At 39.7% G+C, this 14876-nt stretch overlaps 1 protein-coding gene across 2 annotated transcripts in view; it reads left to right on the top strand.

The window, feature by feature from the left end:
• The window catches only part of LOC111148532 (tubulin tyrosine ligase like 5), a 250286-nt gene that overhangs the window by 6907 nt on the left and 228503 nt on the right, over window positions 1–14876 (top strand). For both annotated transcript variants that reach the window (XM_022505162.1, XM_022505163.1), the window contains exons 3-5: window positions 138–244; window positions 12081–12163; window positions 13497–13603. In XM_022505162.1, coding sequence (XP_022360870.1) covers window positions 138–244; window positions 12081–12163; window positions 13497–13603 — 297 coding nt within the window. The remainder of the gene's footprint in view (window positions 1–137; window positions 245–12080; window positions 12164–13496; window positions 13604–14876) is intronic.

Here is a 14876-nt window from a genome sequence, read left to right as displayed (position 1 = left end):
GTTTCCCATAGGACATTTGGGATTCTTGTTCCAAGAGGAGGGAAAGTTGTTAAGCGGCAAACCATGGTGATCTGCTTCAGTCATTAATTCAGATTTTGAGCTGTCACTTAATAAAAAGCCTTTCGTTACGGCTGTAGGGATCATCCGTGTATCATGTGGACCGGAGGCTGCAGGAGAATTCCAGTTTTGGTGTTCCACGCTGAGGCTATTTTGACAAAGGACAACAATATTCGAGTAATTGGAGGTAGGTATGGCCTCCCCAACGGCGGGCAGGGCTGGGCATGGCCCTGGTAACCTCGTCTTACGGAAGTTGGTATCATAGGTAAATAGGAAAAGGGCCTAGGTCATGAGAAAAAAACCAAATCTCATGATTTGTTTTATATGCTTTGGGATTATTTGGAATTTCTTAAATTTTCTGCATTTGAAATTGCTTTCCTTCTTTGAACTTTTTCTTCAGAATTATGTGCATGTGTTACTGTTATTTTTTGTGGTAACAGACACAGAACAAAATGTGCCCTTGTAAACATTTTAGAGTGTACACTTCACTGGCATTTAGTACAGTCTCCGTGTTGTACAACCCACACCACTGTCTAGTTCCAGAACATTTTCATCATCCTAAAGTCAACCCCATTTCCATTAAGCAGTCACTCCCTATGGTTCCTTACCCCAGTTCGTGGTAAACTGCCCATCTCCTTTCTGTCTCTTTCGATTTGCCTATTCTGGATATTTCTTACAAATGTACTCCTACAATATGTAGTCTTTTGTGTCTGGCTTTTTTCACTTAACAGAATGTTTGCAAGGTTCATCTGTGTTGTAGCATGTATCAGTACCTCGTTACTCTCATGGAGGGCCATGTTTTGTTTATCCATTCTTCAGTTGATCGATCGGTTGGTGGTGGTTTCCACCTTTTGGCTATTGTGAATGGTGCTGCTCTGAAGATGCACATACGTGTTTTTGTTTGAACACCTGTTTTCAATTCTTTTGGGTCTATGCCTAGGAATGGAATTGCTAGGTCTTATGGTAATTCTATGTTTAACTTATTAAAGGGCTGCCAAAGGATATTCTGTAGTGACTGCACAATCCTACATTCCCACCAACGATGTAGGAGAGTTCCATTTTCTCCACATCCTCACTGACATTTGTTATTTTCTGTTTTTTAGATTATAGCTCGACTAGTGGGTGTGAAGTGGTATCTTACTGTGGTTTTGATGTTCATTTCCCTGATGACTAATGACACCGAGCATCTTTTCATGTACTTCTTGGTCATTTGCATATCTTATTTAGAGAAATATCTGTTCAAAGCCTTTGCCATTTTTTTTTTTTAAAAGTTGGCGCCATACCCAGCGTGGATCCCAATGTGGGTTTGAACTCATGATCCTGAGATCAAAACCTGAGTGAACCGAGTTCAAGAGTCGGATGTTTAACCAGCTGAGCCACCCAGGCGCCCCCCTCTCCACCTTTGCCTCTTTTTGAATTGGGTTGCTTCACTTCTTGTCGTTGAGTTAGAAGAGTTCTTTATATATTCTAGATACTAGACCCTTATCAGATATTTGATTTCCAAATTCTTTTTCCTATTCTCTGGTTTGTCTTTTTATCTCTCTTTCTTTTTTTTTTCCAATTTGGTGGGGATGCACCATTCCTGAAGTACTGCAATACCAGGTCGATGCGTGGAGTGGACAGAGCAAGCTCCTATTCCATCTCTCTGCTCCAAAAATCCATTTAATATATTGTCCTGGGATAGAGGACGTATCAGATATTAAACTGATAAGAACAGATACTACATATGATCTTAGCCAAAAGGCCAAGAAGCGATATGTCTTTTTATATCTTGATAGTGTTCTCTCATGAGCAAAAGCTTTTCATTTTGATGATGTGCAGTTTATCTATTTTTTCTTTTGTTGCTTATGCTTTTGGTGTCACATCTAAGGGAACCATTGCCTAATCCAAGGTCATAATCCCTATGCTTTCTGCTAAGAGTTTTATAGTTTAAGTGCTTACATTTAGAGCTAAATGGTCTTTGATCCATTTTGAGTTAATTTTCCTATATAGTATGAAACAAGGGTCCACCTTCATCTTTTGCATGTGAATATCCAGTTGTCCCACTGTGATTAGTTGCAGAGACTGTTCTTTCCCTATTGAATAGTCTAGGCAGTGTCATTGGAAATCAGCTGACTATGGATGTATGGGTTTATTTCTAGACTCTTAATATTCCATTTATCTTAACTTTATGCCAGTGCCACATTGTTTTGATTACTCTGTCTTTGTACTAAATTTTAAAATTGGGTTGTGTGAGTACTTTAACTTTATTCTCCTTTTTCAAGATTTTTTGGGTTATTCAGGATCCCTTACAATTCCGTATTAATTTTAAGATCAGCTTTTCCTTTTGTGCAAAAAGGCTGTTGGGATTGTGATGGGGAGCATATTGCCATCTTCGTATGAAGTCTTCTAGTCTGTAAACATGGGATGTCTTGTCATTTATTTAGGTCATCTTTAATTTCTTTAGCAATGTTTTGTAGTTTTCAGTGTACAAGTTTTAGAGTTCCTTGGTTAACTTTATTCCTAAATATTTTATTCTCTTTGATGCTATCATAAATGGAATTATTTTTTCAGTTCCATTTTGGATTGTTCATTGCCAGTGTGCATAAGTACAACCGATTTTTATAAGTTGATCTTGGATTCTGAAATCTCACTGAACTCATTTATTAGCTCTAATTGTGCGTGTGTGTGTGTGTGTGTGTGTTTGTGTGTATTCTTTAGCATTGTCTGTATATAAGATCATGTCATCTGCACATAGAGATTTTACTTCTTCCTTTCCAACCTGGATGCCTTTTGTTTCTTTTTCTTGCCTAATTGCTCTGGCTAGAATTTCAAGTACAATGTCAAGTAGACGTTGTAAAAGTGGGTATCTTTCTCTTCCTTGTTTCTGATCTGAGGGGGAAAGCTTTCAGTCTTTCACCGTTCAATATATTAGCTGTGGATTTTCATGAATGCCCTTTATCATGTTCAGGAATTTTCCTTCTATTCCTTTATTTGGTGTTTTTTTTTTTTTTTTTTTTTTTTTTTTTATCATGCAGGGGTATTGGATTTTGTTAAACGCTTTCTCTGCATTAATTGAGATTTTTTTTTCTTCGTTCTATTAATGTGGCGTATACATTGATTGACTTTTGTATGTTGAACCATACATACATTCCTGAGATAAATCCCACTTGGTCATGGTATAATCCTTTAAATATGCTGCTTGATTTGGTTTGCTGTTATTTTGTTGAGGATATTTGCATCTGTACTCATAAGGGATTTTGATCTGTAGTTTTCTTGTGATAGCTATCTGGATTTGGTATCAGAGTAATGCTGGCCATATAATGTGTTCCCTCCTCTTCTTTGGAAGAACTTGAGAAGGATTGGTGTTGATTTTTTAACTGTTTGATGGAATTCACCAGTGAATCCATATAGTCTGGGCTTTTCTTTATTGGGAGGTTTTTGATTACTGATTCAAATAGACACTTGCTACGTGTCTATTCATATTTTATATTTTGTATTGATGCAGTTTTGGTAGTTTGTGTGTTTTTAGTTTTTGTGTTTATCTAATTTGTTGGCATACAATTATTCTTAGTGTCTTTTTGTTTTTTTTCATAGTATTCTTTTTTTTTTTTAAAGATTTTATTTATTTATTTGACAAACAGAAATCACAAGTAGGCAGAGAGGCAGGCAGAGAGAGAGGAGGAAGCAGGCTTCCTGCTGAGCAGAGAGCCCGATGCGGGGCTCGATCCCAGGACCCTGAGATCATGACCTGAGCCGAAGGCAGAGGCTTTAACCCACTGAGGCATCCAGGCACCCCTTCATAGTATTCTTTTGTAATCCTTTTTATTTCTGTAAGATCAGTTGTAATGTCCCATTCACTTCTGATTTTAGTACTTTGAATCTTTCCCCTTTTTTTCTTAGTCTAAAGGTTTGTCAATTTTGATAATTTTAAAGAGAAAACATTTGCTTATTTTCTCTATTGTTCTATTCTCAATTTCATTTATCTCTACTCTTCTTTGATATTAAGCAGTGCTCTGAATTCTGGGGTTAGCCTGTAGCTGTCTTCAGAGGTTACAGAACTCTGAACACTGTCAGAACTGGATCAGAACTGTTGTGTGATACAGTGGAAAGAGTCTTACATGGGTTCTCAGTCACTGGTTCAAATCCCACTTTGGCATTTACTAGCTGTGAGTCTGGGGCAAATCACTTAAACTCTCTCAACCTGTTTTAGTATTAGTTAGGTGGAGATAATAGCTACCTTATAGGCATTGTTTATGAAGAATTAATGAGATCATTCAATATTTGGCACATAGTAGGCGCTCACAATTTGTGCTATTTACTTGTTGAATAGGATCTGTTCTACTTTGATATGACTTTAAAGTCTGTTCTTGCCCCACAATAAGCCAGGAGTTCAGAGGACAGTGAACACCTGCTTCTGGGATTTGAGTCCTCCCTCCCCAAAGGGTCCTGTTCTAATCCCTTTAGCGAGTTGCTAGGTTACCACTTAAAGGGATAGGTTCACTCATATTTTCTGAATTTGGAGGAACTGATGATTTTGCTAACATTTGCAAAGAAACTCCCTCTCAATATGATTGGAGTCAAACATCAAAGGTAGGTAATACAACAGAAGTAAATAATCTCCCCCAAACATACAAGTTTTAGTCTGCTTTTCACATAAATGAATCTCTGTATTCCGTGGCGATAAGCAGACCCTTCTTTTTTAGAATAGCTAGCATTTATTGGAAATAAGTATTCATCGGTGTTGTCATCTCGTTTTTCAAGCAATTCCTGTGTTTTTAGAACTTAAATGTCTTTTTCTTTCCCTTGACACAATCTTGTGATTAAAGAAAAAGCCACTGTACTTTTTTTCAAACTTTGTTTTCAAATTTTCGGTATCTTTCCCATTCTTTGCGGTTTCATGATTTTTTTAAACCTCCTTTATGAAAAGAACAATTATTTATTTATTTATTTATTTGACAGAGATCACAAGTAGGCAAAGAGGCAGGAAGAGAGAGAGAGGGGGAAGCAGGCTCCCTGCTGAGCAGAGAGCCCGATATGGGGCTTGATCCCAGGACCCTGGGATCATGACCTGAGCCGAAGGCAAAGGCTTAAACCACTGAGCCACCCAGGCGCCCCAAAAGAACAATTTTTAAAAAAGATTTATTTACTTTAGAGAGAGAAGAAGAGAGAGTGAAAACAAGAGGCAGGGGCAGAGGGAAAGAGAGAGAGAGAATCTCCAGCAGACTCCCCACTGAGCACAGAGCCTGACGTGGGGCTGTGTCCTAGGACCCAGAGATCATGACCTGAGCTGGATTCAGACACTTCACCAACTGAGCCACTCAAGCACCCCTGAAAAGAAGGACTTAGAATGAGTATTTCTAGTTACTGCCTCAGATTTCTGAATTGTTAAATACTCTGGGTCTTTTTTTTTCCCCCCCTCCTCTCTTAAATAGCTGACATAGATCTGCTCAGATCATAATCCTGTGTTTAAATCCCCTTGAGAAGTGTTTCTGGGGCATTAGGTACCTTCTGCTGATCTTAGAGTGTTAGATGCCAGCCTTGTTTTTTCTGTTATCTGTTAAATGTTCCATTGAATTTACTTTTAATGTTTTTGGTACAGTATGATTTCGTATACTTTATTTGGGAAATATTCCAGAAATAGATTTTTTTCCTTACTTAGCTCCATGTTTTTTTCAAAATTGCGTATACTTTGAACATGTAAACGGGATTGCATTTTAGAGGCAAGAGAGATATTTTCAGTTTAAGGTAATCTGTTCCTAGAAAGAAACATCTTTTTATAATTTGCCTCTGAATGTGTCAGTTTCATAAGTTTGCATTTGTGTAGGCTAGCACTGTCCAATAGAAATATGATATAAGCTAGGTATATACAAGTTTTCCAGTGGCCTTATTAAAAAATGTAAAGAGAAATAGGGGTGCCTGGGTGGCTCAGTTGGTTAAGCGTCTACCTTCAGCTCAGGTCATGATCCTGGTATCAAGTTCTGCATCGGGCTCCTTGCTCAGCAGGAAGCCTGCTTCTCCCTCTGCCTTCCGCTCCCCTTGCTTGTGCTCTGTCTGACAAATATATAAAATCTTTAAAAAGAAAAAAAGAGCAATAAGTGAAATTAGTATTAATAATATATTTTATTTAATCCAAAGTGTCACTTCCACATTTACTCAGTATAGAAAAATTCATTAAGATATTTGACATTTAGGAGCTCCTGGTTGGTTCAGTCAGTTAAGTTTCTGCCTTTGGCTCAGGTCATGATTCCGGAATCCTGAATTGAGCCCCACACAGAGCTCCCTGCTCAGTGGGGAGCCTGCTTCTCTTCTCCCTCTGCCCTTCTCCCCCCACGCTCTCATTCTTGCTGTCTGTCTCTCTCACATAAATAAATAAAATCTTTTAGAAAAAAGATACTTGACATCTAGTGTATATTTTACAGTGTAAGTATACAATCTCAGTGTGGTACGAAATTTTCATCAGAAGTTTTTATCAGTATTTAGACTTTATAAACATTAAAGATGAAAAAGTAAATTCTTATGTTCAGGTTGTTCCAAACAAGTTTTCCAATAACTGAATTAAATGTCAGTTTTCACATTTAAATTTAAATTAACAAAGTTAAATAAAATTTAAAATTCAGTTCCTTGGTCACACTAGTTATATTTCTTCTTCTACTTTTTTCTTTTTTTTTTTTTAGAGAAAAAAAAAGGGAGGCAGCAAGGGAGGGACAGAGGGAAAAATCTCAGGGAGGCTCCACACCCAGTACTGAGCCCCATGTGAGGCTGATGTGACAACCTTGAGATTATGATATGAGCCAAAGTCAAGAGTCAGACTCTGAACTGACTGAGCCACCCAGGCGCCGCACACTACTTACCTTCCAGGTGCTCAGTAATTATATGTGGCTCTCGACTACCATCTTCAACAGTGCAGGTCTAGACCTCATTTTCTGACACAGGCAAAGCTACACTCTGTTGCCATTAGAAGGGTTATTTTTATATTCTAAAAGTTAAAAAAAAAAAAAAAAGAAAAATCTGTTTTATCTTCATTCTAGTTTCCCAGGCTATTTTTGTCCAGACCTCTTAGGGCATTCATCACTCCCTAGGTGCTTCTGTGCTGACAGATTATTGGTTCCTTGTTTTAGTTCACCCTGCTGCTGCTAGTCCTGGAATTTGCCAGGAGTCCTGGTGCTTTAGGTCACCTCCTGATGCACACGGGAGTGGTTGGAGAGGAGGAAATTCTGTAGTCTCCTGGAATCGATGCAGTGTGTGTCCGGAGGCTCAGATAGCAGATGTTTGGCAGTTTGCTAGCGAGACCAGTTCCATGCCTTGCTTCTTGTTTTTATATGGAAGGAAATACGGATAAGGTGGTTATATCTTGGGCAGTGGGACCGCTCAGTTTATAGTCGCAAAGCCTCCATTTAACTCTTGCCGTGAGGGCAGAGCCCAGGGTTGCCAGGTCTTTTAAGTGAAGCCCAGAAATCGAGATTTTTATATGAATTCTTTCAATTTTAAAAGATTAGTGACTAATTTGGTTTTAAATTTAAAACACCGCAAAGAATGAACAAACCATGTCTGCAGGCTAGATTTGGCCTTTGGGTCACTAGTTTATAACTGGTTATCAGCATTGTTGGACACAGAACATAAATGTGCATTAAAATCCCCAGCAATCACACTTGCCTTATGTCATTCCACCCTGGTTTTCTTGCACTCCCCTTTTGAAACATGCACAGGGTATCAGAGCTGGGTTATAGCTAGTTGGTATGGATTAGAAGTAGTTGATCACTGCTTGCTTGGGTCATTGAGTGCAGTGATAATTGCATTTTTCTTCTATGTTAGGAAGAGCAGGAGAAAAAGTATTAATAGCATTTTTATTTTTAAAATTGCTATGTAAAATGCATAATTTATGCATGACACTATATATTATGGCTCTTTTACCACATATTTACTTTTTTAAAATGATTTTTACTGTTTAAAAAAATTGTTTACTATGAGCGCTGGGTGTTACATGCAACTAACTGATGAATCATTGAACACTATACCTGAGACTAATGATGTATGATATGTTGGCTAATTTAAATTAAAAAAAAGAAAAAAATTTTTACTACATAGCAACAAATGTTCTAAAAGTTTTACGCTTCGTCATTGATGCAGTGCTTACTCCTACCCCATGAGGTAAGTACCTTTATTATCAACTCCATTTGAGAAGGGGGGAAATTGACCATAGAGAAATAACTTATTCACGATTACAGGCAGGAAGTGGTAGAGCCAGGATTTGAGCTCTTGGCAGTTCCACTCCAGAGACGTATTGTTTCTCTTATCATCTCCCTTTCCTCCCCAGTCTCCGGATAATCATTCTCTGATTTTCTGCTTGCCTTAGTGACTCCCTTCCCTATGGCCTGGCACTGCGAGGTGAGCATTGCTGAGCAGGTGTGGAATCAGGTACACTTCTGGTCTCCAGCACGGATGATGCTTTTGGCTTTTGCATGTGCAGAAATGGAGATGTCAGTGGTCACGGTTATCATAATGAAGAGTCCTGATTTCCTTTCACTTTCTAAACATTCACTCTAAAAAGATTAAAAACCCTTACACAAGCTGTAAGGATAGTACATTCATTGAATGTGTGTATACTCTTGCCATGCGCTCACCACCTGGTAATGTTCTGTCATATCTCTTGTCTCTCTCTGAACCATTTGAGAATTAGTTTAGATACTTCATACCTTAACGCCTTATTCAGCAGTGTGTCCCTAAGCTCAGGCTCACCCTGCGCATAACCACAGTACCACGGTGACGCTCAGGAAATCCGCCATTGGTGAAATACTCTGGCATACAGTGCTTATGCGCATTACCCCTTTTGTCCCCCTTTTGATCTTTATAGCTGTTATTATTTTTCCAGAATCCAGGACTAAATCAAAGATTATATTTAGTTTTCATATTTCTCTTCTAACCCCCCAGACTTGGGGCGTGTGTGTGTGTGTGTGTGTGTGTGTTTTTCATGGCATTGACATGTTTAGAGATTTCCCAACTAGCTGCTTTGCAGATGTCCTTAAGTTTGAGCTTGTCTGATTGTTTCTGTGTGTTTAGACTCAGGTTTAAAAATTTTGTAAGACTATCACTTAGTGCAGTTGTGTCCTCCTCAGTGTATCACATTAGGAAGGATGTGATGTCATTGTACCGCATTACTGGTGATGGCAGATTTCATCATTTGGTTGAGATATTGTTCACCAGGTTGGCTCATTGGAAGGGTGCCTTTCTTCTCTGTTACAAGCATTCTCTGGAGTGATGTTTTGAGATGCATGGATATCCTCTTTCCCAATAGTCTCTCACCCATGGGTATCCATTGGTTTTAGTCTGAACTACTTCCTCTTATGGTTTTTGTGAAATGCTGATTTTCTATTTCTTTCCTTTTGTGTTTATTAGCTGGATTTTCTGTAAAGAAGAGCTTTCCCTTCCATGGGAGGCAGAATAAAGGTCCTTCCAAAGATCTCTACCTTCTAGTCCCCAGAACCTGACATGGCAATGGAAAATTGAGGTTGTAGGTGGAATTAAGGTTGCTAATCAGCTGACCTTCATTACAAGGGCCCTTTAAGTAAGAGGAGGCAGGGCACCTCAGTGGGTGGCTCATCAGTTAAGCGTCTGCCTTTGGCTCAGGTCATGATCCCAGGATTCTGGGATCAAGTCCCGCTTCGGGCTCCCTGCTCAGTGGGGAGTCTGCTTCTCCCTCTGCTTGCTGCTAGTGCGCACGTGCTCTCTCTCTCTTTGTCTGTCAAATAAATAAGATCTTAAAAAAAAAAAAAGTAGGAGGCTAGATGCTATATGAGAAGGACTAGACCTGCCATTGCTGGCTTTGAAAATAGAGGAAGTAAACTATAAGCCATGGATCAGGGGCAGCCTCTAAAAGCTGAAAAAGGGGGGCGCCTGGGTGGCTCAGTGGGTTAAGCCGCTGCCTTCGGCTCAGGTCATGATCTCAGAGTCCTGGGATCGAGCCCCGCATCGGGCTCTCTGCTCTCTAGGGGAGCCTGCTTCCTCCTCTCTCTCTGCCTGCCTCTCTGCCTGCTTGTGATCTCTCTGTCAAATAAATAAATAAAATTAAAAAAAAAAAAAAAAAAAAAAAAAAAAAAAAATAAAAGCTGAAAAAGGAGTAGAACTGGACCCATCCAGAGCCTATAGAAAAGAATGCAGCCCCAGTCTTGCCTTGTTGACAGTCATATCAGACATATTGGTTAAGCTGCCAAGTGTGTTAGTTTATTTTAGCAGTGATAGAAAACCAGGATGGCTTCTTACCTTCTTATCAGTGTGGACTCATTGGTAAGGGAATTGTAGTCTATCTCTGTCATATTCATATCTGTGTTGAAATTGTCTTAAATTTGGCCACTGGCATCCTTGTGACATATCCATTTTTGAGCACTTTTCCTCTTTCTTGGCAGAACAAGATATCTCAGGCCTGTCTTGTGCTTTCCCTCCCTACCTTGGAGTCACAAGACAAACTCTTAAGCAGGGCACTGTTTCTTACCTTCTACTCTGCGCCGGAACCAACACCGAGGACTCTAAACTTTTTCTTATGATAGTATTGCAAAGGCAACTTAATAGTGATTAATCACTGGGGAAACCCTGTAACTGGGCTTTAGAAGTTTGCCACAAGAATGAGAAGTATGGAGTGTCTGGCCTTTTCATTCTATTTTCTTCCGGTGTCTGCTTTGCGTGGTGTTCCTGCCAGGGCTGGGCAAGTAGCGGCAGGAATTTATGGAGATTTTCACATAAATTCATGAAAAGGTGTGTGTCTCTTTCTAGAGGCTGAATTTTGTTCTAAGGCCTGTTCATAAGTTTCTGTATTATTCTCATTCAGAAAGTGTTCAATATGTAGTCCTTTAAAAAAGTTGTTCTGCACATGGGGTTTCTGGCCAGTGGAGCCTGTGACTCTCAGGGTCATGAGTTTGAGCCCCACACTGGGCATAGAGATTACCTCATTAAAAAAAAAAATTGTTCTGTAGAATTCTTGGCTAATTTTCTCAATTTGTAGGGATGCATAGAAAGATTGCCTTTAAGGGGCCAGAATAAATGTTAGTCTTTGGGGATATGTAGAAACCTCACATGATTACAGACTTTTTTGTCTTAGGGAGCAGTGACTATGCTTGTAGAGCCTGGCAGGAAACTGTGGCGGGGACTGTGCTGAACTAGAGTGCCGGAGTCTGTGCTGAAGAGAGCACTGGTGTTTCCCTGTTGACTCTTGTCCTGGCAAAGAGAGCTAGCCCAGGAATGCCAGGGTTTTCAAGACGGGCCCAGAAATCTAGATTTTTACACAAATCCCTCTAGTTTCAAAAGGTTGGTAATTCAGTTTTATTGAGAAATTAACACACAGGGAGAAATTAACAAACTCTATCTGTAGATTGGATCACCAGTTTACAATCTCTGGCCTAAGATACACTGGTAAGCAGCATCACTGCACACACAGGGCTGTCCAGAGCAGGGGTTCTTAGCCTTTTTCTGCAGTGGACCAAATGTGTAAGGGGTGGGGAAGCCGGTGGGTCTGTTGTCAGAATAATGTGTTTTAAGTGTATAATGAAATCTATAGGATTATAAACAGAATCAATTGTATTGACATGGAATTACCAAAATATTTCTTAGAAGCTAAATTTGTGACATATATGCATTTTTATTTGTGCATTAAATAACATGATCTTGCGGAAGGTCTGTTCATTAACCGTAACTTCTAAATACTGTGAGAAGTGATATTGTGAGATAACCGTAACAACTGTAAAATAATATTAAAACACCTAGTATATGTAGGAGGCAGGGTCACAGGAGTTTGCTACCACTGCTCTGTTTTGTGCCTACATTCATAACTGCAGGTCGTGTTAAATGTAGACTAGCAGTAGAAACGAAGATGTTATAACCCCCCGTGAAACTTACGTTAAGAACCCTTAGTCCAAAATGATCTGCAGCCCGCTCATCGTAGCATGAGGGGAGCAGTATATATTCTTGAGTATAATTAAGAATTAAGTCACACAGTTTAGTTTTGTCTCTACAATTAACTTTCTGGTTACTGAATTTGACTCTGTTTTTCTTAGAACGTTATCATTTGTCTTACAAAATTGTGCGAACAGATAGTCGCCTGGTACGCAGCATTCTGACAGCCCATGGATTTCATGAAGTAAGTTCATTTTTACTATCTCACCTGATCTGCTCCAAAGCTGAAAATCCTAGCCCCCTGACTACTGGTTAAGAGGGCAGCTCTGGAAGGTTTATGGGACCACACTGGATTTCCGAGTGGCTTTGTCAGTTTCTCTTGACATACATGGAAAACATTTTCACAAGATTCCTCTCTCTCTCTCTCTCTCCTCTTTCTCTTTTTTAAACAAACAAACAAAAGCCCAAACATTTTGCTATGATTTTTTGGGTTGGGGTAGAGACAGACTTGCCCCTAAGGAATCCGCTGATACCTAATTAAGGTGCTTTGATTGCAAGCAACAGAAACAGAGTTTGCCTAACTTAAACCAAAAAGGATTTGTGGGTAAGGTATATACAGCATAGGTAGCAGAATCAGAGGAAGGGTTGAGAAGGCGGGCCTTTGGAAGGAGAGAGCCTAGGACAAATCCTGGGGATCTGGAAATAGGAATCAGGACTGTCTCCTCAAGGCACTGCTACAGAAGTGACTCAACTCCTTTCACTGTCCTTGAGCTCTTCTTCCCTGAAGAATCACATTCTGGAGATAATATGGCTGGTCCAGCTTGGGTCATGGATCTACACCTTGTAAGGGGGGAGGGTAGTGTGACTGGCAGTCTTTTGAAACTAAGTAGTATGTTATTCCCCCCCAAAATTGGGAAAATTGGGATATCTATATCAAAGGGACAGACAAAAATGTTGGATAGTCTTACCCTGTAGATATTTCGATAAATTGATAAAAGTCTAGTTGCTAGCCCCTTACCTTAGGTTGAGGTTTGAAATAGAGTATTTGAGGAAGTTCTGTTACTAGTTCATATCCTGTCCTGTTGTTTTATCTCCAGGGCCTAACATGGTACATATCCCATCATAGGCATCAAGTACATAATTGACAAATGAATTCTTAGGAATTAATGAATGGATGGCTGATAGTCTAAGTTGGTTTGTCACCACAAGGTTTTAGTTCTGATCAGTACTTTATATCCATCATCTGCAGGGATATGAGGACACCCTGAGAAGGGAGTTGTGGGGTTGAGCCCTCTTCTCATACTCTGATATGCAAAAATGTTAAGAGACGTAACAGACTTCTTTAGAAGGATTCATTTTTTCTACTTTCTGCATTTGAGATTTGCCCAACTATCCCATTCTTTAAACTTGATCGTCCCCGTGTTCTTTATATTCAGCTTTTATTTTATTAGGCTTATATACTAACTGGGTACCCACTGTGCTCTGTAGGTGAGAAATCTCTATGGCCTTTCTTGCCGTCTCTCTTTCTGGAGAGAGGCTATCTCTGATGTTTTCTTTATCTTTTTATCTGCTCTCAGGTTCACCCAAGCAGCACTGACTATAACCTAATGTGGACGGGATCTCACCTGAAGCCCTTCTTACTTCGCACACTCTCTGAAGCACAAAAGGTTAATCACTTTCCCAGGTAATGCTCTTGTAGCTACTTTGCTCCATTTAAAGGTGCCTGACATTGGGCGTGTAGCCAGCAGAGATAATTAATGTCCTTAAAAAAAGAAGTCTGTGATATAGGGCAGCAGTCTGCAGATCAAACTGAGGTGTTCACATCCATAAGCATGTATTGGACTATGTAGACATGGATGGTTCTGAAGGAAACTGTTTCTGGATTGTAAATTCCATAGGTTCTCTTTCCTAAAATTGTGCAGCTTGAGAGCCCTTCATATGGATGGGTTCTCCCTTCTTACCTCGTTTTTCCAGTGTTACTGTTTTCCCCTTTATTAACAGTGGCCCCCTTAGAATCTTCATATGGTGCAAACATTGTCCTTGGGTGCAGACAGTTTTCAGGATTCTAAACAAAAGTACAAAAAAACATGATGTTGAATTCAATTCTGACAAGGACAAATGACCAAGCAACAGAAACCATCACGATGGTGATTTCCATTTCCTTACTTTTAATGGAACTAAAGGAGGACATAGGTTGTTAGCTGGTAGACCATTAATTTGAATTTTTAATGATAGATCATCTTGTGACTTTCTGACACAGAACTAGGGAGGAGTTCAGAGAATTGAATGTCATTGCTGTAGAAAACTCCTTCCAATCATATTGTTAATGGCAGCCTAGGGAGGCAATGCTGCCTGGTGGCCAGAAGCAAGAGCTCTGTAATCAGTTACCTGGGCCTAGATCCCAGCTCTGCTGAGTGACCACCAAACATGACCTCTCTTTCTCTGAACATCACTTTCCTCATTGGTAAAAAGATGTTGCTAAAGACAGACTTTGTATAACTGTCGTTAGGATTTAACCTATTAGGATCTAAGATGTTTAAAACAGTGCATGCCTGTCACATAGTAAACATTGTAGAAGTCTTAGCTACTGTTTTCGTGACCAGAGTTTCTTAGTGTTTTCATCCACGAAAAAGAAAATAGGAATAAAACGGTTGCTAAAGGGGCGCCTGGGTGGCTCAGTGGGTGAAATCCTCTGCCTTCAGCTCAGGTCATGATTCCAGGGTCCTGGGATCGAGCCCCGCATCGGGCTCTCTGCTCAGCGGGGAGCCTGCTTCCTCCTCTCTCTCTGCCTGCCTCTCTGCCTACTTGTGATCTCTGTCTGTCAAATAAATCAAATCTTAAAAAATAAATAAATAAATAAACTGATGCTGAGACCCTACCTAATTCTGGCAGTCATACTCAACCATGGAGAGATAGACGCAGAGAAGAAGGAAACAAATCTCATTTAATGAAGAGAC

The sequence above is a fragment of the Enhydra lutris genome, unplaced genomic scaffold, assembly GCF_002288905.1.
Source record: "Enhydra lutris kenyoni isolate GAN:26980312 unplaced genomic scaffold, ASM228890v2 scaffoldscaffold20, whole genome shotgun sequence".
Classification (NCBI taxonomy): Eukaryota; Metazoa; Chordata; class Mammalia; order Carnivora; family Mustelidae; genus Enhydra; species Enhydra lutris.
This window is presented reverse-complemented; position numbering and strand designations above follow the sequence as displayed.